This window comes from Podarcis cretensis (assembly GCF_951804945.1).
Source record: "Podarcis cretensis genome assembly, chromosome: 4".
In the NCBI taxonomy this organism is placed as follows: Eukaryota; Metazoa; Chordata; class Lepidosauria; order Squamata; family Lacertidae; genus Podarcis; species Podarcis cretensis.
This window is the reverse complement of record NC_137173.1, coordinates 14024967-14050474: the sequence shown is the minus strand read 5'-3', so window position 1 is coordinate 14050474 and position 25508 is coordinate 14024967. Positions and strand designations below refer to the sequence as shown.

At 46.4% G+C, this 25508-nt stretch overlaps 1 protein-coding gene and 1 long non-coding RNA gene across 2 annotated transcripts in view; one reads left to right on the top strand and one right to left on the bottom strand.

Moving 5' to 3' along the window:
* LOC307215129 overlaps nt 1-25508 on the top strand; it is a 181889-nt gene that overhangs the window by 14682 nt on the left and 141699 nt on the right. The window lies entirely within an intron of this gene.
* Nucleotides 1600-19530, bottom strand: PRSS23 (serine protease 23). Its single transcript, XM_079973997.1, has 2 exons — nt 19100-19530; nt 1600-2749 (listed from the first exon to the last, which is right to left on the bottom strand). The coding sequence occupies exons 1-2, from the start codon at nt 19105-19107 to the stop codon at nt 1618-1620; spliced, it is 1140 nt and encodes a 379-aa protein (XP_079830123.1). The 5' UTR covers nt 19108-19530; the 3' UTR covers nt 1600-1617.

Sequence of the window (25508 nt, the reverse complement as noted above, 5' to 3'; positions counted from 1 at the left end):
TCTCCTCTCCTTCAGCTGTTTTCTGGGTAAAGGTAAAGGACCGCTGGATGGTTAAGTCCAGTCAAAGGCAACTATAGGGTTGTGGTGCTCATCTCGCTTCACAGGCCGAGGGAGCCGGCGTTTGTCCACAGACAGTTTTCTGGGTCATGTGGCCAGCATGGCTAAAGCGCACAAAGGACTGTGACAAGTGCCGGAGCGCATGGAAATGCCATTTACCTTCCCACGGCAGTGGTACCTATCTATCTACTTGCACTGGTGTGCTTTCGAACTGCTAGGTTGGCAGGAGCTGGGAAAGAGCAACGGGAGCTCACCCCGTCGTGGAGATTCAAACCGCCAACCTTCCAATCAGCAAGCCCAAGAGGCTCAGTGGTTTAGACCACAGCGCCACCCACAGAGACAGGGCTCCGTGTTAGTGCATCTGCTGTTCATGCTGAAGGTCCCAGGTTCAGCTCCCCATTCGCAACTCCAGGTAGGGCTGGGAATGTCCCTTGCATTTTTTTAAAGGTTGCAATATATATATTTGGGCAAAAACAATGAGAGAGGGAGGGAGTGGCTTCATGATCAGTGAGGGCCAACCAATCAGAACCATGTACAGCGCAGCTCCAAGAAGGGAGAGGTGGTTTTGCGATTGACACAAAGGAGCAGCCAGTCAGCGCTGTGCACAGCCCTGCTCCAGCTAAGTGGGAGGTGGCTTTGGGGGCTAGTCGAACCAACATTGTGCAAATCCAGCTTTGGCTGCAAAGCAGAACAGGTTAGTGGAGAAGTCTGTGCATATGGCCGAATATGGTGGGTGTGTTGTCGTGGTGGACTAGCTTCCAAAACACCCTGAGAGTCTTAGGAATTTACAGTAAATTCTGAAGCTGTTCTGTGCTCCCACAGACTCACAATATCCCCCGCTCTGAATATAATAGCTTCCAGAAATAGAAATCAGAGTTACCGACGCTAAATACATTTCAGACAAAAAGCCTTTTTCAGGGACGACTTGACTGATGCAAAGCGTATCATCTATCTGCATGGGAGCATCAAAGCTGAGTGTTTTTCTTCTCTTGCTTGCCTGGAGAAAGCAGCCACGGCAGTGCAACAAAAAACAAAACAGCCACACTCACGCCTACCCCTGTCTCACTTCAACTTTAAATTGGCCACCATCCCTGGTTCAGCTCCTATCAACGCCATGCTCTCTGACTTGACTTGAGGGCCAGGAGCCCCAGGAACAACAGTTTGCAAAAATCATATGCAAAGCGCACAAGTTAGGCAAAGTGCCTAAGTTAGAAGACAGCCAAAAGGGGGGGGGGAGTGTTTTGCCATGACATGGGCACCAGGAAGGGGAGTTGTGGGAGAAGGGCAGGGCCAGGTGTGCACCACAGGATGCCCCAGTATCTAAGGCCAGCCTGGCTGCGCATAGTATGTAACACAAAGCACCTTTACAAACAAGACAGACTTCCCTATTGATTCCTGCATCCAGGTATTTATAAAAAAGAAAAACAGAACTGCGCCCCATAGCACCGGCAATATAGAAGAGTTTCGCTTCCCCTTTCCCCCCACCCCACCCTGCCCCCGATTCAGCAACCGAGGCCATTTATTTTCTTTCTTTTTTTAAAAAAAGGATGCCCATTGTCTTTAGCCGTCCCTGCAGTGCTGATAGTTGCCTGTAATCCAGTAGCAAATCTGCGCGTATTTGAGGGGAGTGATGCGAACGGCCACATTGAAATCCTGCGGGGAGCCGTTTGTGTCCACCCACTGGTGCCCGGAAAATATCCCAATGATCTTGCGCTCCCACTTGCGGCTCTGCCTCTTCCACATCCGTACGTAAACTCCCGAGCCGCTGGCGCCCGGCTGGGCGTCACACTGCTGGTACAAGAGGTCGTACGTTTCGTCTTTGACGTCGCAGAAGCGGTAGACCAGGTTCCCTGGTCGGTCGTTGTCATACCCTGAGAAGTGGATTCTCCCGCCAGGCAGTTGCTTTGCGGCCGGGCTCACGCCAATCTTCATAAACTTCCGTTTGTGGGGTTTCTTGAGCTCCAAGAGGGCATAGTCGTAATCCATGCCAATGTCGTTGGCATTCCCTTTGATCCACCCTTTGGGGACGTGAGTCCGTTTCACTCGGATCCACTGGAATTTCATCCTTTCCGGCTCAGGGGAGCTGCTGATGTTCGCCCCCTTGCTGCCATCTTTCAGCTTCGGCCGCAGGAACCCCACACGCAGTTTCCTGGCCCCTTTGACGTAGCTTTTGCCATCGTGGATGCAGTGGGCGGCCGTGAGGACATGCTTCTCGGCCACCAAAGTCCCGGTGCAGCCCGTGGACAACTTCACAGAAGTGGAAAAGGGGTAGTTGAGCAAGAAGTCCTTGCCGAAAATGCTGAACCTTGTGTCATATCCGTAGATCTGCCTCTTGGCCCGAGATCTGCTCTGCGTCCCGGCGCTCCCGCCGGTCAGAACGTAGATGCCGACTTCCGTCTCGGTTCGGGAGCCATTGGAGTACAAAGTTTCGTAGGACAAGTAATCCTTCACCTCCTCATAAGTAGGTAGCGGGGAACTCTTGTGGCAAGACGGGCTGCAAGACGAGACCACTTCCAGCTTAGCTTCGGCATCAAACTGTGGTTTGTCCAAATAAGTGGTTGATTGTGGCAGAACGACGGGGACTCTGTAGGCCGGCCAGGTGGGCCTCCAATGAGAACTGGAAGGTAGAACACCGTTGATGGTCCACAGGAGTAAGAGAAGGCATGGTAGGCTAGCCATGGTGAACCCTGAGCTGTGAAAAGGAAGGAAGATGTTATTTATCATTTATATAACATACTCTGATTTATTACAGAACATCAAAGTAGATCATAAAACTGTAGAGTTGGAAGGGACCCTGAGGGTCATCTAGTCCAACCCCTTGCAATGCAGGATTCTCAACTAAACATCCAAGACAGATGGCCACCCAATCTCTGCTTAAAAACCTCCAGAGAAGGAGAGTCCACAACCTCCTAAGGGAGATCATTCTACTGTCGAACAACTCTTACTGTCAGAAAGTTTAGCCGGAATCTCCTTTCTTGTAACTTGAAGCCATTGGTTTGAGTCCTACCATCCAGAGCAGGAGAAATAAGGCTTGTTCCCTCTTCCACGTAACAGCCCTTGAGATATTTGAAGGTGATTATCATATCTCCCCTTAGTCTCCCCTTTTCCTGGCTAAACATACCCAGCTCCCTCAACCACCCTGGCCACAGAGATCCATGCATTGGTAACCTCAAGACTTGGTTACTGCAAGATGGTTATTGAGATGGAGCTACTCTTGGGCCTCGTGTGGAGACTCCAGCTGGTGCAAAACGCCAGGACGAGACTCCTGAGTGGAACAAACTACCTCCAACACATAACTCCAGTGTTCAAAAGTCTACACTGCCTGTCCAGATACTACCAGGCCAGATTCATGGTTCTTGTAATTAATTTACTAGGCCCTTAACGATTTGTGTGGATACCTCCAGGCTCACCTAATCCCTGACTGATCACTGGGGTCTTCAGGGGAGTCACTGTTTTGTGGTCCCACATGGCTCTGATGCTCCACTCATTTCCAGCAGTATTGTGGGCCCGATTTTATGAAACTCCATTCCTAGTGACTTGCACAAGGCCACCCAATGGAGTTCATAACTGAAATCCCCAACATCTCCAGATAGGGCTGAAGAGGTCAACCCTGCCTGGAGAGCTGTTGCCAATAAGTATTGACAGAACTGGAGATGGCAGGGATGGAACCTGCGACCTTCTGCATGCAAAGCAGATGTTCTGCGAATGAGCTATGGCTCTTCTGCAGTCCACAATTCCACACTGGTTCTAACTTGTTAGCAAGAAGCATCCCACAGCTGAAACAAACAGACCTGAGACGAGAGATACATGATCTTGTTTATTCTGCTCTTGAGGTCTAGGGGCTTCTTTCCTTCACAGTCGCAAGCGGTGAAGAAGTCTAATTAAATAGCATAGCCTTTAAGATTTGCATTGGGTGGGTGAGAATTGTAGACTAATAGCAGCCACCGTTTTCCATGTTAAATTAAATCCCCCAGGAAACCCAATCCTCGGCTCGGATGATAAAAGCCACATCGTATGGTGTATTTGTAGATGACAGGCAGATTAAGTGAGGTCTCCAGTAGCGAAGAGCCGCAGGTACCACAACTGTGCCAAGGAAATATGCAGGACTTTGGCTTATTTGAAAATTAGCCAGGCAACCGAATCACTGCAGGAGCCCAAGTGCTCCCTTGCGAGAGAGGAGGAGGGAAGGCCTGCCCATTCATGATAAGGGATTACTCAAACAAATCACAGCTATTAGATGCAGCTTATGCATATTTAAACTCGGCTGGGGTTAAACCAATAATGGCCGGAGCAGCTTAGCATCATTCTTGAAATGCCTCAAAGGAACAGAATACAACCGGCTCTTAGAGAAGGTGTCCGCAGCTATGCGAGGGAGGAATGGTCCCTCCTAGCATTCACAAAGCAGCCCTCTGTGCTGCAACCCACAATTCCACCCCACACTGCCTTCAGTCTGTGGATAATCAGGTTACTTGCTGTACCTGGCCAGAGTTAGGCCACAGCTCTGCTACTGCCAGTCCTCAAAACTTCTCCAGATGGAGGCCGAGTGGGTGCATGCCTGCTTCTCTGGTTTGTTTTCTGTACCACATTTATTTCCTCCTGCTGCTGCTGCAAGGAGCTCAGGATTCGCCTCCAATTATTCCTCAAAACAACCCTGTGAGGTAGGCTGGACCAAGAGATGATGGCTAACTAAAGTCAAGAGATGAAGTGACTAACTAAATGTTATTATTTGAGCCCTGGCGGAATATCTATCTGTTTTGCATGCTGCGCAGCACAAATCCACACGAATTATTTGATCCAGGTAACAACCTGGATGGATGGGAGGCGTAGCTAATGGCACAGAAGACAGAATCAGGGTTCAAAAAAGACCTTGGGCCCAAGCTAACAGAATGAATTTCAATAGGGACAAATGTAAGGTTCTGCACTTAGAAACAGGATGCAAAAATATAAGATGGGAGACACCTGGCTTGTCAGTAGAACATATGAAAAGGATCTAGGGGTCTTGGTGGACCACAAGCTTAACGTGAGTCAACAGTGTGATGCAGCAGCAAAAAAGCTAATGTTCTTCTAGACTCCAGCAACAGAAGTCTAGTGTCCAGATCAAGGGTAGTAATACTACCACTTTATTCTGCTTTGGTCAGACCACATCTGGAATACTATGTGCAGTTCTGGGCACCACAATTTAAGAAGGATGTTGACAAGCTGGAAAGTGCAGAGGAGGGCAACCAAAATGATCAATGGCCTGGAAACCAAGCCTTATGAGGAGTGGTTGAAGGAGCTGGATACGCTTAGCCTGGAAAAGAGGAGACTGAGAGGAGGTACGATGGACATCTTAAGATATCTCAAGGGCTGGTTTAGATGTTCCAGCTGGTGCAGAGGACGGCAGCCAGATTGATGATGGGGGCATGTGGCCAAGAACATGTGACGCCATTGTTAAAACATCTACACTGGCTGCCTATCTACTACTGAGCCAAGTTCAAGGTCCTTGGAGGAATTTACAAAGCCCTGGACAACTTAAGTCCAGGGTACCTCAGAGACTGCCTGAACCCTGATATCCTGGTTTCTAGGTTGTTGGTTGTTTCCCGAGTTGGCAAGGCTAGTTTGACAACCACAAGGAACTGAGCCCTAAGCACCACCAGCCTCCTCTTGCGGAATGGCTCTGCCAGCAGAGATTAAGCGGGCGCCTTCTGTGCCAACTTTTAAACGCCTGCTGAAAACATCAGGCTTATGCAGGCAATTAACACATCTTTCCATAACAGTTAGCCATTTCTGATTTCACCTTTCTACGTGGTTTGGTACTGTATGGCTTTAGATATTTCATGCTCTTTATTCAGCTCATAGTAGTGAGGAATGAAAGTTCCCCCAAAATATCTGCTTTATATACATTATTTACACAATGGGCCGCACGTGACTGGCTAATTCCTGGCTAATTCCTGTAGGCCAATCAGGTTGCGGATTCACTTCCACCTGGAGCTGGATTGGGTGGCTCCTGCGGACCAATCATACTGCTGCATTGTTCTAGGACCAATCAGACTGCTGTATTCTGAATCCTGTTGTTCTAGGACCAATCAGACTGCTGCATTCTGAATCCTATTGTTCTAGGACCAATCAGACTGCTGCATTCTGAATCCTATTGTTCTAGGACCAATCAGACTGCTGCATTCTGAATCCTATTGTTCTAGGACCAATCAGACTGCTGCATTCTGGATCCTGTTGTTCTAGGACCAATCAAACTGCTGCATTCTGAATCCTATTGTTCTGCATTCTGAATCCTATTGTTCTAGGACCAATCAGACTGCTGCATTCTGAATCCTATTGTTCTAGGACCAATCAGACTGCTGCATTCTGAATCCTATTGTTCTAGGACCAATCAGACTGCTGCATTCTGGATCCTGTTGTTCTAGGACCAATCAGACTGCTGCATTCTGAATCCCATTGTTCTAGGACCAACCAGACTGCTGTATTTGGATCCTATTCAACTCAGTACATAACACCTGGTATTTTTTTTAATGACTAGCAAAACTTTAGGAGGCAACAGCTGGTGTCTTCATGCGCTTCTTTTCCCTGATCCAGGTGGCAGGAGGGCATGGAAGGAGCTCTCTTTCGAAAAACAGAAGCAACACTCAAAGCATGCCCGTGGTGCATTGCATCCAACTGACTATGCAGCAGTCCTTCGGGGCAGATCACGAGGTGAGCCTATTACAGCTGCAATTGCTTTTCTCCATCAGCTGCTCCGTCAAATCAAAAACAACGGAAACTTGCAAGAAAATGTGCTTCAAGAACTGTGCCTACCGATGGGAGTGATTTGTATGTGTGCGTTTTCAAGTGCTCTAATATTGTTGTTTTACCTGGCTTGCTAAGTTTGCTGCAAATCTCCCTTGCCTGCTGGCTTAGCTAGCTCAGCTGAATTAAAAGAAAGGGAGAGGAATGAAGAATATTCAGCTTCCCTTTTTTTTGCCTCTAGGCACTGTCATGTCCAGAAGATGTCACTGTCGCTGGAAAACACGACGGCATCAAGGGAACTGACTAGGGAACGCTCTGTATCAGCTCGTACATCTGGCATATGTTTCTCTACAGGCCTTATTGCAGAGATAGATGAATGGTGATTTGGGGGTTTAGGGAAACCAAAAGGAGGAATACTGTATACTGAAGGTGTATAAAGGAGCATCATCTTGCATAAAAAGTATGGGCAAGTTGGACAGTCTCCTCCTCCTTGCATAGCAATAAGGGTTCCCTGATGATGATGATGATAACAACAACAACAATGGGATGGGAACGCCCTCCCATCAGATGTCAAAGAGATAAACAACTACCTGACATTCAGAAGACATCTTAAGGCAGCCCTGTTCAGGGAAGTTTTTAATGTATGACATATTAGTGTATTTTTGGTCTTAGTGGAAGCCGCCCAGAGTGGCTGGGGAAACCCAGCCAGATGGGTGGGGTACAAATAAATTATTTTTATTTATTTATTTATTTATTTATTTATTTATACCCCGCCCATTTGGCTAGGTTTCCCCAGCCACTCTGGGTGGCTTCCAACAAACTGAGTTGATATAAGTTAAGGAAAGGCAGAGGAACACACTTCTTTGGGTATCCCAACATGGAATTTGGAATGTGGAATTTACAGCCCACCTATCTACGTTGACTTGGATGGGGTGTTTAAAATGGGACAGACAGATTCGTGGAGGATTGCTTTATTAATGGCTATTTGCTGCATCCATGGAGCTTTGATGGCCCTTGTGGTCTCTTCCAACTCTATGATTCTATGATGTTCAGGGACAGGGAGCCTTTGCATTCCAGGTACTGAGAGTGAACAGTGGAGCAACAGCAGGAGAAATGGAAAGATAATGCCGTGTTAGAGCCGATGTGGTGCAGTGGTGAGAGGGCTGAACTAGGACCTGGGAGATCAGGGTTCAAGTTCCCCCTGGATGACCTTGGGTCAGTCACTTTCCCTCAACCTTTTCTACCCCACAGAATTGTTGTAAGGATGGCATGGGACGACGACGACCCATATATTCCACATTGGACTTCTTTGGAAGATGGGATATGCATGTATTAATAATAATAATAATAATAATAATAATAATAATTCATTTCCTCATCTTTTTCATATTTCTCTATTGGTACCATTACCTCATGCTACTTAATGATTAAGTTCCATCTTTCTTTCTTTTTCAAGCACGCACTGGGTAAACAAATTTTATTACAGTGGTACCTTGGGTTACATACGCTTCAGGTTACAGACTCTGCTAACCCAGAAATAGTACCTCGGGTTAAGAACTTTGCTTCAGGATGAGAACAGAAATCGCGCAGCGGTGGCACGGCAGCAGCGGGAGGCCCCATTAGCTAAAGTGGTGCTTCAGGTTAAGAACAGTTTCAGGTTAAGAACGGACCTCCGGAACAAATTAAGTACGTAACCAGAGGTACCACTGTATTATGGTCACAGACCAGTTCCGGCTCACTTACAATATCAGGAAAATCATAAAACACAACAGGAATACATTGAATTGCAATTGGGTATAACAGAGACAATTCAGATATAACAGCAGTTAAAATTATATGTTAAATCTTGATCACTAAAAAATAACCTAAAATTGCATTGGGTAAACTCTTATTTAAAACAACCACCGCTCCTGATCTTATTCCTTGGAAAAGGGTCAGAAATGGTCCTTTGACTGAATGAGTCCTGTGGAATCCAGCAGGGCCATTAGAATAGCCTGCAGGGGGAGCAACATCCTGTTCTCACAGTGGACAACTGGATGCTCATGGAAAACCCACAAGCAGGATTGAGCACAAGAGCACTTCAACCTCCTGTGGTTCCCAGCAGCCGGCATTCAAAAGCCTTGCTTCTTCCAGCTATGGGGGCCAAGCACAGCCATCATAGCTAATAGCTACCAACAGCAAGGCAACATTGCTGTCTTCACCTCCTCCATCACTTTTTGGTGAGCTTATGTTTAGTAGGCTTCACAGGGCCGAAACTAGGGTTTCTGTCACCTGGGGCAAAGATCAGTTTGTCACACACACCTCAAGTGTGTTTGCGTGTACACACACACCTCAAAACAATTGTTCATAAAGGGCCTAAAACAGAGTTTGAAAGAGGCTGGAGAAGAGATAAGTCTCTCCAAAGAGTAAAATTGTCTCTGTGTGTATCTGGCTTTCATTCAACCTTAAGTAGATCTCATCAGAGAGTAATAGATCACTTGAGTATTATGGCTGTATGACGACGACGACGACGACAACAACAACAACAACAACAACAACAACAACAACAACAACAACAACAACAACAACAATGATCAGGCACATACCAGAGAGTAAGCCCTATTGAACTCAGTGGGGCTTACTTCTGAGTAAAAATGCTTAAGATTGCAGTATAAGACTGCAGCATCTTTACACAGTTACCTGGGAGTAAGCTGTGGGAGGCAGTGGAAGACAGGAGTGCCTGGCATTCTCTGGTCCATGGGATCACGAAGAGTCAGACACAACTAAACAACAACAAAGCTTCATTGCATTCAGTGGGACTTACTTCTGAGCACTAAAGACTTGCAGTTTAATGCTCTAAAGCAGGGGTCAGCAAACTTTTTCAGCAGGGGGCCAGTCCACTATCCCTCAGACCTTGGGGGGGGGGGGCAGACGATATTTTTATGGGGGGGGGGAGAGAATGAATTCCTATGCCCCACAAATAACCCAGAGATGCATTTTAAATAAAAGGACACATTCTACTCATGTAAAAACACGCAATTCCCGGACCGTCTGTGGGCTGGATTTAGAAGGCGATTGGGCCGGATCCGGCCCCCGGGCCTTAGCTTGCCTACCCATGCTCTAAAGAATAAAATAAACGAATAAATACTCCACAAGTTTCCTTTAAAAATTGCTGGATGCTGAACCATTGCAATTAAGGAATTTAAAGTGGATTGGCTACATTTTCATTCCAAATTACAGGAAGGGATAAATAGAAAGTGCTTTGTATGTCAGCATCACATTTCTTTCACTGCAGGTATTTTATTTTCAGTATAAAGAGGACTCAGTGTTTGTAGCAGATTGTATGCAGCAGTGCCCTCTTTATATATCCACATGGTGTAAACATGTATGTTGACATTTAGATCCAAACACACACACAGAGAGAGAGAGAACACATGAGCAAGCAATACTCCAAAGTGCTTCTGTTTCCAAAAAGGACAGGAGGTGATGTTCTGATACCATAAACAAATGGGAAGGGGGTATGATCATTTTCCTGGTTTCCCTGCTTCTCCTAGATCAGGGACACTTTTAGACTCTGGAGCCCAAGAAGGGGCTGCAGTTGGAGGAAGCCGCTGGCAAGTTGGGAGCCTCAGTGGTGCCCATCTAGAGGCTCAGTGGTGCCCATCTAGAGGCTTCACCCAGGGCTGAGACCCCAGCTGGCTCCCCTCCTTAGCTATGGCCCTGGGCTCCAAAATACAGGTGGTTTCCTTCTCTCCTGCTTTTAAAGCTGGGAGTTGCTTGTCTGTTGACATCCCTATAATTGCACACCTGAGCATGAGGGCAAGTTTAGAGAAAGGCACACAGCCTATGCAAGGTGTCTAATGACCACGTCTCCATCCCACCCGCCTTCCCGCCATAGGTTCTAGCACATTAGTGTTACTGAAGACTGGATCAGAGGTGGCATTAGATGGGTCAAAAAATACTTTGGTCAATTGAGAGGTCAACAGGCAGCCATGTCAATTACAAAAAAAATCGGTAGCCTTCTGGAAAACTCTAACATCTGCTCTCTTCACAGAAAATGATGCCAGATCATGGAGACCTCTTATTCCCATTCCCTGCCACTTGCTATCTATACCATTACGATGGCTACTGGAGTGGGTTTGCTTCCTGTTTCCTGCCGAATCATTTCCTCTTCCTGTTCAGAGATGCCTGCAGTTGCAGTACCTGGCCAGCAGGGGATGCTAGGCAGTGAAGGTGACCTTGGAAGCCACTTCTCCTATAAAAGGGTGTGTTTGTGCGCAACCTTGATTTCTGCAGAGTTGGGGATCCCCACACCTGCCATTGCGAAGATGCGCAGTAAAGCACTTACACAAAAGCAGCTTCCCCAAAATTACTGATAGCCCCCACCTGCCAAAAGAAGTTATTGGTGGCACACTTGCAACTGAAAAGGTTTAGAATAAATGGTAAATGGTACATGTGGGAACTTACCCTTACCCCTCACCTCCATCAATGGAGGTAAGCCCACAAAAACCATTATTTATTTTATTTCATAATAGTTATACACTGCTTGATTGAAAAACCAACCCTCAAAGTGACTTAAAAGGGAAAAACCAATAAACTCACAACTAAAAGCAGTTACCTGTTTATTTATTTTTTTAAAACTTAAAATCAGCAACCAACTAAAAACAAACTGAAACACACAAAGATGGATAAAAAAAAATGGATAAAAAAAAAGATGGATAAAAAGTCCCTAACAGAGAAGAATGGCAGATCAAGTTGATGGCTAAAATAACCAGAATCAAGAAGACCAAAATTTTCATAAAGAATGGAGAAAATTTATAACTTAAAGACCATTGTAAACTGTTAAAATCTTTAGTAGGATTGGAATAACACTTGTAGTTGAATGGTGAATTTTGGACATAATGGAGAGGTAAAAGGTTTAGATTGTCATCAAAGATGCAGGAGAAAATGATTAAGAATAGGACCCGCAAAGGGGAGGAGGGAATTCCAAGAGGTTCCTTGGAATCTCATTTTTATGTTGTATGTTGGATATGTGACTGTAAAATTTTAATCTGAAAAACCAAATAAATAAATTTTATAAAAAGAAAGAGAGCAAAGAAACACACACCAACATTCTACCTGTGCAGGTACAGCAATTATTGTGCAAATCTGAACACACCTGCTTAGAGAAAGCCCAATAAAATTACCACTAAAAACAGCTACATTGAAAAATTTTAAAACCAGCAACCAATAAAAAAACAAATAGAAGCATGCACCGATATCCTACCTGTAGCAATTACTGTGCAAACCTAAACATTCCTGCTGAGAAAAGCCAATTCCGTTAAGTTAACTGGGTCTTGCTTCTAGCAGGTACAGTAGGGCAACCTTCCCATCCCACAGAGCTAGAAAGAGAAGGCCTCCTGTATTTGGAAAACTGTTTCTCCTGCTCACGGGAGACTTCAGTTGGATAATTTACTTTATTTCTTGTGGCAGGCAATTTGGGTGTTCTCTGACCACATGGAATACTTGACTTACATCTGGATGAGATACAAGCAGCCTTTTTCACCTCTCAGGAATATGGCATGGAAAGCGCATGGCCTCTTTTTTTCCATACCTACAAACTCACTCTCTCTACGGCATGAATCACCTTTGCAGTAAGGACATCCATTCTAAATGCCTACGGTTTGTTTTTGTTTTTTTTTTAATGAAGGTCACTATTTAAGAGGTGTTTCTTCAATCCTGCTAATTAGAATTTGTTCCTATAATGTACAGTTTTGAGGGGGGGGGAGGAGAGGGGGGAAACTGCAAGAAGAATAGTCTCCATTACATTTTGCAATGAAGATAGTTTTTTCCACAGGGCAAGGAGCCAGAATGATTAACAAGGGGGGGGGGCAGTGCAGGGGGAGGAGGCGGGCAGAGCAAACAGCGTCTTTAAACAAATTATTACACAGTGGTACCTTGGGTTAAGAACTTAATTCGTACTGGAGGTCCGTTCTTAACCTGAAACTGTTCTTAACCTGAGGTACCACTTTAGCTAATGGGGCCTCCCGCTGCCGCTGTGCAATTCCTGTTCTCATCCTGAAGCAAAGTTCTTAACCTGAGGTACCACTTTAGCTAATGGGGCCTCCCGCTGCTGCCACGCCGTGATTTCTGTTCTCATCCTGAAGCAAAGTTCTTAACCTGAGGTACCACTTTAGCTAATGGGGCCTCCCACTGCTGCCACGCCGTGATTTCTGTTCGCATCCTGAAGCAAAGTTCTTAACCCAAGGTACTATTTCTGGGTTAGCGGAGTCTGTAACCTGAAGCGTCTGTAACCCGAGGTACCACTGTACAGAATGAGAATCCAGCAACAGTTCCCACTCCTGGCAAAGCATTCAAACAGTTTTTCTTGGCCGTGCAGGTTGTTAAAAACACAAGCAAGGCACTTTAAGGATTACAGAAGCACATTTTCACACACACACACACACACACACACACACACACACACACACAAAAGCTACATATGTTGGGACACAGCCTGTTGGTGATGCTGTGTTTCTTGAGCCTGTTCCTTCCTAAATCCCTGCTAATTTGAGGGTTACGAGAGGAGACATGCTGGAAAATCTGAACCAGGTCGCCAGAGCGTCCAGGGCCAGGGTACCTGCCAACGCATACAGTAGACACAGCAGGTACGCTGGCAAGCTGGCCGGAGTGCAGCCCTGCGCCAAAGTAATAGGATCATTGTGTGATTTGGTTACCAGCTGGCAAAGTTAGTTTAAGAATTACCGGGTCTGGCTCGCCTACATCCCCACTCTGCACACACACACACCCCACACACTTAAAAAGGAATTTGGATTTCTTGACTATGCTATGCAGCCCACGGAGCTGTCCTCCCATCCCCTGTTCTCTCATTCCCAAGTTCCTTTTGGGGAAAGGTTCTAATGCAGCCTCAGAACATCTGCCGGCATTCAGAAGGTCCCCAGATTCAATCCCCAGCGTCTCCAGTTACGGCAGGGAGAGTTCCCTGCTGGGATTGAGCTATATACCAGTGGCAGCTTCCTATGTTCCTACGCTTAAGTTGCAGGATCATAGAATGGTGGGTTTTGGGAGGGACCCCTGAGGCTCATCTAATCCAACCCCCTGGCCATGCAGGAATCTTTTGCCCAACATGGGTACCAGTAGCAGAAAGCCAACAGAGCACAGTGAACCGAGTGCTGGACTGGCAGGAGAGAACTTAGTGGCTCCCCTCCACTGTGGGAAGCGGGGAGGGGCAAACAGTACTGATAGAGGCTTCATGCGGGAATGTTTAAATAATTCTCTAGAGTATAAGGGTTCATCAATAAAGACCTGGTTATGTTTAGAATGATACCGAATAGGGAAATATTCGCTGATACCAAGATGAGGGATTCTATGGAATGCAGATAGAGAGAACTGAAAAGAATAATGATCTGTTGTGACCTTGACGGAATCGTACAATAGACGCGCCTTCTTGTGTTTTGGCTCATTTTCCTCTCTTTTTCTTTTTTCCCTTCCCCCCTCTCCTCCTTCTTTCCTTTTCCTTTTATCCTTTTTCTTTCCCATAATGGCTTATGTTCTATGCCATGTACTTTGATTTTTTTTGTAGTTTTTTAGCTCTTTCCATTATTATTATTATTATTAAGGATTTTTCTTTTGTAATTTTGGTTGTTTATATTTATCTGTATTTGTTTAAAGCAAAATAAAAGTATTGAAAAAAAGGAAAGGAAGAGGCTTCAAGATTAGCTGCTCCATCATGAGCACAAATCATCACGAATATACAATACAAAGCAAGCCTGGAATGGCTCTTTGGGCTGCCTATGGTATTTTCTTAGATTTTCAAAAATGTGTCCCCAAAGAGACTGGGGATCTCTCGCCTGCTACCTGGCACAGGGAGATCACCTCTCCTGTCCCTCCCAGCACCTTGCCAACACCCATCTGATGTCTGTACATTAGATCAGTGGTTCCCAAGGGGGACAGTATTACCCCTTGTGGGGCGGTGGTATTATCTAGGTGGGTGCTAAGAGGCAAGAGTGTGGTTGCTGGAGGAGTAAATGACTATCAGACTTTGTAAAGCTGGTATCACTGGATGGAGATTCATTTCTGGAATGAATTAAACTAAATAGTTTTAACTGGATTTTGAATGCATGTGCAATTCATTGTTACTGTTTTGAATTTCAAAGCAAATTTCCTTCGTTGAATTTTTATTCAGAATTCATTGGGGGCCGGGGCAGCTCAGTTGGCAGAGCAAGATGCTCTTGATCTCAGAGTTGTGGGTCCGAGCCCCACTTTGGCCAAAAGATTCCTACATTGCAGAGATTTGGGTTAGATGACCCTCGTGGTCTCTTCCAACTCTACTATTCTATGACTCTATAATTCTATGGTTTTATTGTGCTATTATCCTTCCCAGTGCAAACCACTATTCTGAATAATGCCTTTTTATTTGGCAGGGGTCACTGTGGATAAGTTTATGGAACCAAGGAGTCAGTGGCCTGGAAAAGGTTGGGAACCACTGCAGGAGACGAATGAAGAGCTTTCATACAGGCTTCTACATTTGCTTGGGAGCCCTGGTCATGCAAGACTCCCCGTTGCGCAAAGGAGTCTGGGAACTGTAGTTTGACAAAGGTGCTGGAAATGGTGGCTCTGTGTGGGGTAAACTGTCCTTCCCAGGAGTCTTTCAGGGGAAGCAATGTGCATTAAGGGTCCTTTAAATGCATGCACCCTATGACTGCAGCCAGCTCTCTTTCAGACTTTGCCAAAAATGCAGAGGCGAGAGGGGTGGGACTGGTCAGGTCTGCAGGGCAACTTCGCTCTCCTTTCTTGAAATGTCAGCCTTTTGCTAACTGTAAGCTAAAAGGGGGATGCGGCTCATGCGGTTGTTTCATCAAGACACACTCGCCAATAGCCCAGGATCACATCATGCCAAAACAGTGCCCACACGACTCTGGGTGCCAGTCACTTTGGGAAAAGGATGGGTTTTTATAGGCTTTCGCACAGCAGATTTATGCAGCTGAGGATGCAATCTCATGACGTTGCATGTGCAAGCTAGAGAGATCCTTCCCCACCATTGTACTGTATTTATATGGATTCCAAGAGACTTTGGAAGTCGTTCCAGGATACTGAAGCCCAACTATTTCGCAACAAAGGGAAACTTTTTACAGCTGGTGGAAATAAGCGAGTATCTCCTGGGTGTCACCCAAGAAAGCAAGCATGATATTAATCAGCTGTTTTCGCATGAGCCTGTGTGCACGCGCATAGGCATTCTGTGCTGGAGTTTCCAAAAATATGCATTGACTATAATGTCCAACTAGGGCATGACTTTCATTACCTCATTAAAGCATGGATTACAATAGCTGGACATTTGCTTCCAGTCAGTGTTGCTTCTGTAATCATCAATCAGAATCCAAGAACAAAGAAAAGCCGGTCTATTTTCCGTCTGTTTTCAGCCAGGCTGAATTGAGAAAATGCAGGGGCAGCCCAGATTGGGTGTGCTCGCATGCATGTAGATAAGAAGTTAAACATTAATTGCTTTCCAAAGGCATAGCTTGATAGAATACTCTTTGAAAGTATCCAAATAAAACCAAGGCAAGGGCAAGCAAAATGAAGTCCATGCGTGGACTTGCCTTGTGTTCTTGGAATTCCTCAAACCACACACGCACAAAGTTTCTTTCTGATAACTGCGTGCCAGGGAATGTTAGTGTTTATACTAAAAGGGCAAACTGGCTCAGTTTCACAGGCACACATAATAAACACATGCCCATCGCCACCCAAATTTATTTACACTTTGGACCCTTTGGTCTTGTTCTCACAAACGGCAAATGAGGTGTTAGAGCAGCTTCTGGACTGCACATGAATAAATGTTCCTGCAGAAAGAGAGAGGGATATGGAATTCCCTGCACATAGAAATCCAGTTGTCAAAGGCAGCTGGGCTAGACCCCCTTCTCCCTGGTCTCTAGGAGAATGGCCGTGTCTGCAATCTGAACTCCAAAGGACTTACTTCCCCACCAGCCACCAGTGAAATCTCAGGCCTAAGAGCTGCTTCAGAAGTGACAATGACACAGAGGGGGACAGGAAGCACAAACTCTCCGGTGCTTTCTGTTTCTTTGCCTCTCTTGTCCTTTTCCAAAATGGAACACTTGGGAGAGGCTCTAGCTGAGGAGTGTGGAACCCTTTACAGAGAGACGCATTCTCCTCCAGGCAACCTTATGAGAGCCACATGCCCATGGTGGTCAAAACACAGGCGGAAGTGGAAGGAATGTTGGATGCCAATGCCACCTTTGTGCAGTAGGAACACAGCATGCACATTTGTTCGGCCCAAGCTGATGCCCTCCAGAGTGCAACTTCCACCAGTCCCAGTCGTGTTGGCTGCAGCCCAAAGCATCTGGAAAGCACCAAGTCGAGGAAGGACGCCATCCCATGTAACACTTGCACAAATGTCTTCTTTTGCTGAGTTATAGTGGCTCAGTGTAATCATGTCGAAAGAGGTCCTTGCAAAACTTCCACGTGGCCTGCATATTTTTCTCTTAACAGACCTTATCTCTATACTGGAGAAAAATGTACTTCTTGTAAAACACACACACACACACACACACACAGAGCACCCCAAAACCACATTTACAGCAGGCACTGCAAAAGGTGCCATGCTGGTCAATATAAAATAACCTGGAGAAGCTACACTGTGCCCACAGCACAAAGTTGGCATGGTTTAATTTGCTGCTGCCTTATCTAACCTCTTTTGTTTTCTCAGTCCCTCTTCTAGCCTACCTTACAGGACTGTTGTGGAATTACATGAGACCACTTAAGCAAGTAACGCTACAGGGGTTTTGCACAGAAGGAAGAACTGCAGATGAAAGGATGGGCAATTGGGGGGCAGGGGGGAGAGAGAGAGAAAGAGAGAGAGAGAGAGAGAGAGAGAGAGAGAGAGGAGACGCTGCAGCTCCTGCCTCCACTCCCAATTCACTGCCAAATTAAAAAGTACAAGGGGAGTATCTACGATGTGACTTAGCAACCGTATGTAAGAGGCACTTAGGTCTCACCGCAGAATAACCACAACTAGACCACCGGAGGATAACCACAACTATGGGGGGGGGGGACTGTGGCTTAGCGGCAGAGCACATGGGCTCAGCATACAGAAGGTTCCAGGTTCAATCCCCAGGATCTCTGAATAAGGCTGGAAAAGACTTTTGCCTGAAACTCTGGAGAACTGTCGCCAGGCAGTGTAATCCAACTTCCACAAACTTCCCCGGCAAGAAGCATAGCCCATGGTCAGGGAAGACAGAAGTCCTAGTCCAGCGATATCTGGCACATATGGAACCGTCATCCTTGGGACGTGGTGGACTCTCTTTCCTCAAAGGCTTTTAAGCAGAGGATGGATGGTCATGGATGCTTTAGCTGAGATTCCTGCATTGCAAGGGGGTTGGACTAGATGATCCTTTGAGGTCCTTCCAACTCTACAATTCTGTGTTAGTAGAGAGGACAGAACATGATAGACCCTATAATTCAATAATTCGGTATGCAGGGACCGAGGGGGGAAATTGCTAAGTCCCGGAGCGTGCCTCAAAGGGTGGTGTTGCAACAGCGGTGGACGCAAAACAATTTAAAGAGACGGCTGGTCCGTGGGAATTTGGGAGGGTCCAAAGAGATTAGGCAAACAGCAAGTAGGAGAAAGTTTTCAAATCTTCCATGAAGAGTTAGTTAGAATCAAGATCACTTGTCCTTGTCTGTGCTTTGTATGGTTATGTAGGAATAGAGGAAACACAAGAGTCATGCCATTGGTCTATCTAGCTCAGTATTGTCTACACGGACTGGCAGCAGTTTTAAGCCAGGGTTTCTCCAATAAGATAAGACCAGGGTTAGGGTTAGGTGTTGAACTTGGAAGCTTCCTTATACAAGGCAGATGCTCTACCCTTGAGTTACAGCCCCTCTCCACAATATGTTAAGTACAGATAATCATAGGGAATCAGAATAGGGATAGGGAATCAAAGTTCAGGTAGACAAGAAAAAGGTAAAGGAGACAGGTACCACTCCAAAGAGTTTAAATTTAAAAAAACGATAGGTTTTTGTTTCATCTCTTCGACTTGCCCAAGTCCCAAACATTTCACATGGCTCCCAGGAAGAGTAGCCATCCCAACGCCTGTAATAATCCCCTAAAGAGGAAAGGACCCTATCTTATTGAATTGTTCAAATCAACATCACCTATCAGGTGTGTGGCCAGATCATCTCTCAGATCAGCTGATGCTCTCCAAGAAGAGTCCCTTCTGGGCTAAAAACGACTTGGAAGTTGGGTCCCAGATGGACTTTACTTGTGGATACCCAGGGCTGCTCCTTGGTTTAGAGCTCTACAGTTCTCTAGAACTCTTGATCAACTTACCTCTTCATGGCTGTACCAGCACGCTGATTTAAGAGTTCTCAAGGGTCCTGGGAGCAAAGGTTTTTTTTTATGACACAACTCAGACAGATGAAGACTGAAGTCCCATCACTCGCAGGTTCACGGCGCTGCAGGGGAGGAAGACTTCTTCCCTGCTAGCTCGGACGTTGCCTTCCTTCTCCCCCAAGTCGATGCAACCCCTTCCTCGCACCCACACAAAACGAGGTTTGCAGATAGATGTCCTCTCCGCCCTGCCCTCCTCCCCAAAGCTCTCTCTCTCTCTTGCAAAACCTGGCAACCGGAGAGGAGCGCAGCCGAGAGCTCCCTGCAGGTGTCACCGCGGAGCCCCCTCCTGCCCAGCTGCTGCTCTCACCCCTCGGCGCGATGGGGCTGGCGGCGAGGGGGGCAGGCGGGGAAAAAGTCCTACCCAAGGAGGAGGCAAGCCGGTACTTCGGCGCAGGCGCCCTGAGACTCAAGCCACCCCCTTCTGGCTGCAGCCGAGGAGCCGCCCCTCCCCACGACGCGCAGCCCCCTCCGCCTGCGCTGCCCCCCTGTGCCCACGCCCCTCCGTGCGCAAAGAGAGGCAGCCTCCGCGCAGCTCCAGCGCGCGCGGGGCGGGGGCAGGATTTGCAAAAGGGGACAAGGCATTTCCCCCTTCCTCAGAAGCAGTGAATTGGGGAGAGGGGCGGAGGAAAGAAAGGAGCCCTCTCTCTCCCGTTTTCCCAGGCCAAAAGGGACTTAAAAAAAAAAGTCCCCACCCACCCCACGGGGTTTTTTGTTCCCTCGAGGGGGAGAGAGAGATGCGTTCAGACGAAAGAGCGCGCCCAAGTTTCTCAAAAGTTTGGCCAGAGAAAGAGAGAGGGAGGCAGAAACTGCCTGCGAGTGAAGGATGCGTTGCGAGAGCTGGCAGACGCGCGCGGGAGAAAATGAATGGCCTCTGGAAGAATGGCTCGGCTTCTGCGCCATGTACCGAGGCGGACCATTCCTCCATCTCTCTCCATATTGTCGGCACTGACTGGCAGCTGCTCACCAGCATTCCAGACATTCCCAGCCCCGCCTGGAGCTGCCGGGAAATGAGCCTGGGACATTAGACGCACTGCCACTGAAGTGCCCCCCTTCACACTGGAGGACCCTGAGGCAGGCAGGCAGAATCACAGAACTGGAAGGGACCCCAAGGGTCATCTAGTCCAGCCCCCTGCAACGCAGGACTCTTTTGATCATGGTGGGACTCGAACCTGTCACCCTGAGATTAAACGCCTCATGTGCTGAGTTACAAGCATAATAATAATTCCGGCAAAGGCACAGTATTTGGTTTTGTATTTATTTATCTAGGCTGTGATGCTGCCTTCCCCAACCTGGCGCCCTCCAGATGTTTTGGACTACAGCTCCCATCATCCATGACCATTGTGCGTATTAACTGGTGCTGATGGGAGTTGTAGTCTGGAACTTCTGGAGGGTCCCTGGTCAAGGGAGCTCAATGAGGCTGTGTTCTGAGCAGACCGGCAGAGGGTTGCACTGCTAGCCAAGCAGTCGTTCAGTTACAAGATGAATACAGTGGTACCTCGGTTTAAGAACTTAATTCGTTCTGGAGGTCTGTTCTTAACCTGAAACTGTTCTTAACCTGAAACACCACTTTAGCTAATGGGGCCTCCTGCTGCCGCTGCGCCACCGGAGCACGATTTCTGTTTTCATCCTGAAGCAAAGTTCTTAACCCAAGGTAATATTTCTGGGTTAGCGGAGTCTGTAACCTGAAGCATATCTAACCTGAAGCATATGTAAACCAAGGTACCACTGTATTTGAAACTGCCAGGGTGTTTCTTTTATAACAGGAATCTTTGGACTAGGACATGAGAGACCAACAGTCATGGCTTTGCCCTGGGAACTGCAGCCTATTAAGGGTGTGCCTGCATGTCACCAATCTCTCCTCTGTCCTTTTTATGTCTCCTCTCGTTCTGGGAGACCGGGGGTGAGGGGTTGGAAGAAGCTGGTCGCCACAGGAGGGGGAGACACCCATGACTCTTCCCCAGCCTGACTCATCTCTGCCTCTTGACCTCCCTCCCACTCGCCTCCTTCAGCTTCTGCCTCTGATTCTGAACTTCTCTCTGCCACAGACTCTCCCAGCTCACTAAGCCCTGGGACTTCCTCAGCTTCCGACACCTCCTCTTCCCAATCTTCTCCCTCGTCTCCCTCTGACCACTCATCGTCATCCCACCACCAATCCTCTGGCTCGGAGCCTTTTCTCCTTGCGGGTTCCCTAGCTCAGGGGTCAGCAAAGTTTACCTTGCCTGGGCCAGATCACACGTGAGCGTGAGTGACCACAATTTCCAGCAAATAATAATAATAATAATAATAATAATAATAATAATAATAATAATTTATTATTTATACTCCGCTATCTGGCTGGGTTTCCGCAGCCACTCTGGGTGGCTTCCCACAAAACACTAAAATACAATAACCTATTAAACATTAAAAGCTTCCCTAAATAGGGCTGCCTTCAGATGTCTTCTAAAAGTTTGGTAGTTATTTTTCTCTTTGACATCTGGTGGGAGGGTGTTCCACAGGGCGGGTGCCACTACTGAGAAGGCCCTCTGCCTGGTTCCCTGTAACTTGGCTTCTCGCAGCGAGGGAACCGCCAGAAGGCCCTCGGCGCTGGACCTCAGTGTCAGGGCTGAACGATGGGGGTGGTGATGCTCCTTCAGGTATACTGGATCGAGGTCGTTTAGGGCTTTAAAGGTCAGCACCAACACTGCGCATCTGCACAGACACGATTTCCAGCATCTGAGCATGTGCAGACGCAATTTCCGGCACCACGGAAGTGAGTCCCTGTGCTGTGCTGCGCCAGTTTAGCGCAGCATGCGGGGACTCGCCAAGCAGGCGGCTCAGTTTGGGGATGGCTCGTGGGCCAATTAAATGACCCCCATGGGCTGCTTGTGGCTCATGGGCCTTAGGTTGCTGACCCCTGCCCTAGCTGGTTCCTCCCACCATTCCTCTGTGATCCATGGCACTCTGACGGGTGGGGCAGTACCCCATTTGCCCAAACCCACAGCACCAGCCTCCACTGATTAAGCTAAGCATCTTCTCCCCCCCCCCCCAAAAAAAATGATCTTTTCTCAGTCACAAGGACATCACACTTCCCCATGTTTGCATGGAATGGTGTAGATTTGGTCCTTATGAACGCAGCTATTGCTCTTGGCTGCCTGTAGCTTCCACCCACTCCCTCCCTCCTCACCGGGGAGTTTGAGCTCTCAATGCTGTGTTGTCTGGGCAAGTTAAACTGCTGGCTGCAGGGCTGCAAGGCTGACGTCACTGGTTCCACTGGGAGTGCTGTTGGGATGCCATTCCTTCAACAGCATTCAGACACCAGTTCAAGAGGAAGGGGACGGTTTTGCCGGTGCTCACCAAGGTTTTGTGTTTTCGGGGCACAATAATCCGTCTGCTGGGAGTGGCAAGCTGTCAGCGTTTTTTAAAAAAATGAGAGCCCACACACAAAATTAATCATTGCAAAGTCTAACAGAGCACACTCACAGATATTTTCCTTTGCTTGGAAATCAATAGGATCTGAAAGCATTGTAACTTTGGATCATGCGTAGGCATGCACAGAACCGGATTTAGGTTTGATGAGTAGCCCTAAGCTACTGAAGGTAATGGGGCCCTTTATATGTCCAGCTGTCCTTTGTCAACAACAAATTGTTGCTTTTTTGTGTTGAATATATGCTATATAGCAGCCTTTCTCAACCTGTGGGTCTCCAGATGTTGTTGAACTACAACTCACATCACCCCTAGCTAGCAAGGCCAGAGCTCAGGGATGATGGGAGTTGTAGTCCAACAACATCTGGGGACCCACAGGTTGAGAACCACTGCTATATGGTAATTTATGGACCTAATATGTATCTAAAGCCATTTGCACATAACAAATAGGAGCCAACACAACACAAAACACTGTTGCTGTCTGTAGGTTTTATTTTATTTGTTTTTCATCTTATATTTTGGAAATGTACGTCCAGTGTTTTTCCCCCCCTTTACATTTTTTGGGGGCCCCCAAGAGAGTGGGGCCCTAAGCTATACAGTAGCTTGTTTAGCTTATACGTAAATCCGGCACTAGGCATGCATGACTAGGAGCCATTCTAAGAAACCCAAAAATTGTTGCAGTTTTGAAATACTGTAAGGGGTTAAAGTTAGCTCAGTTCTGAAAGCCCAGTTCTGTCTGCCATTCTGATTCCAAACAGCATCCAAACATAGGTGGAAAACTGCTTCTTGATCTCTGTAACATTTGGGTAAAATCAGTATCATTTTAAAAGGTTCAGTTTGCCAACTTGTACCAAAAGGCATCCAATTTTGCATTCTGAGATGGACAAAAATACTATCATGCAAAATTTTGTTACAGTATTCTAAGAGGTGTCCAAATGCATAGTGAACGAACAACTTTCCTTTTTAAAAAAGTATTTATTGATACTTATTCAAAGATACAAAAAAGTTCATAAGTATCTTTTTATAAAACACTGAAATAAAATAACTACTTAATCTTAAAAAAGAACAGAGGCAAAAAGAAGGAGGAAGGAAGGAAGAATAACAAAGATTAAATTTTTTAAAAAGAATTCTGGTTCTCTGTCCTGCAGCTAAATATAGTATTCACTCATTAAGATCCAACCATTCTATCTTCTGTATTAGCAACTTTCCAGAAAATATGATAGATGAATGACAGAATTGGAACAAATTTGAGGCAACATCTCTGATGGACAGCTATCGAGTCCAACCTGCAGGAAAGGGTGCCTGCAGGCTGTCACTATTTTGCATAAGGAATTCAGGCACAGCAGCAGAACTTTAGGTTTGTGCAGTTTAAGTGGATTAAAGGGCTTGGTTGCCCAGGTGCAACAAATCCACTTTTAAAAGGAATCAGACTTTTTTTTGCAGTTAAAAAATTGCTGGGGAAATGCGTGGAAAAGTGTGTGATGAAGGAATGACTAACAGGAAGATGTGCAAGCAAATTAAGAGGGAAGCAGGACAAAGGCTCAGAGCTTTATAACTGCCCCTCAAGCAAATCAGAATAAATGCTCAATAAAGTCCTGGATATAATCTAACCTCCGTGTGAGCTTTGTGCAAGCAAACCAGAGCAAACACTCAATAAACAGGTTCTCTGGAGGGGGTCTGAAGTCAAACAGCTCCTTAGGGAGTTTCTCCTGGTGTTTAATCAAAATAGGATTCTTTGAATTTCTATGCATCATGTCCTGTGAATTAATGAAAAAACAAGCCTGCTCCATCTTTTCTTTGCCTGCTCTTCAGATATTTGAAAACCTTTAATCTTCTTTCTCTAGGCTAACCATACCCAACTCTTTTAATTGTTCCTCAAAGGATTTGGTTTCCAGACAACACACCATCCTGGACACTTCCCAGTTTTTAATGTCCTTCCTAAAATGTGGCACCCAGAACATGTTCTCAATATAGTTTCAACATGGAAAAGGAGAAATGCAGAATTCATTGTCAATGTTGTCACAGACACTGGCCAATAGGTGCCTGACATCTGTGCAACTACAGCGTGTTACTGGTCCAAACTATAACGGATATGCTAGCTGAGAAAAAGGTGAGAATTGCATTGCTCCATCAAAAATTAAAATAATAATAATATATATAATGCAATTTAGTACAGTGGTACCTCTGGTTACATACTTAATTCATTCCGGAGGTCCGTTCTCAACCTGAAACTGTTCTTAACCTGAAGCACCACTTTAGCTAATGGGGCCGCCATGCCTCCGCCGCACGATTTCTGTTCTCATCCTGAAGCAAAGTTCTTAACCCAAGGTACCATTTCTGGGTTAACAGAGTCTGTAACCTGAAGCGTATGTAACCCGAGGTACCACTGTACTAAGAAAATAGTATTCTCTCCTTTCTCCCAGCAACAGATCTATAAATGGACACAGAGTTCCTGCAACAACTGAGATGAAAGGGTCATGTATCATGCTATAAAATACTTGTCTGGAAAGCAAAACTGTAAAAACCAGACAACTCTGGGATTATCTGAGTTCACCAAAGTGGTTTAGTTTTCAAATAACACTGGCTATATGTCACACTTTACCACTATATGCGAGTCATTCCTGTCTGTCATTCCTGATTCAGGATGCAGCATATATTTGGCAAAATTGAGTGGGGTTTTTTCTCTCTCCCAAAGATCTAAGTCAAGCTTGGAACCTAAGCAGGAAGCTGCCCAGATTAATGTTCTGGCAGGTGCTGAAAAGTAAACAGGTAAATGGCATTGTTCTAAGCTGCCATCTTTGCTAGCGTGGAAAGAATCTGCCAGTGCAGATTGACAAATACTCACAAATCCCTCAAGTATCAATAGCCAGCTAATCTCCTCCACTGGGGCTAACAAGTTGGGTTTTGTCATGGTGGTACCGACAGCAGATGAATCACCGACTCA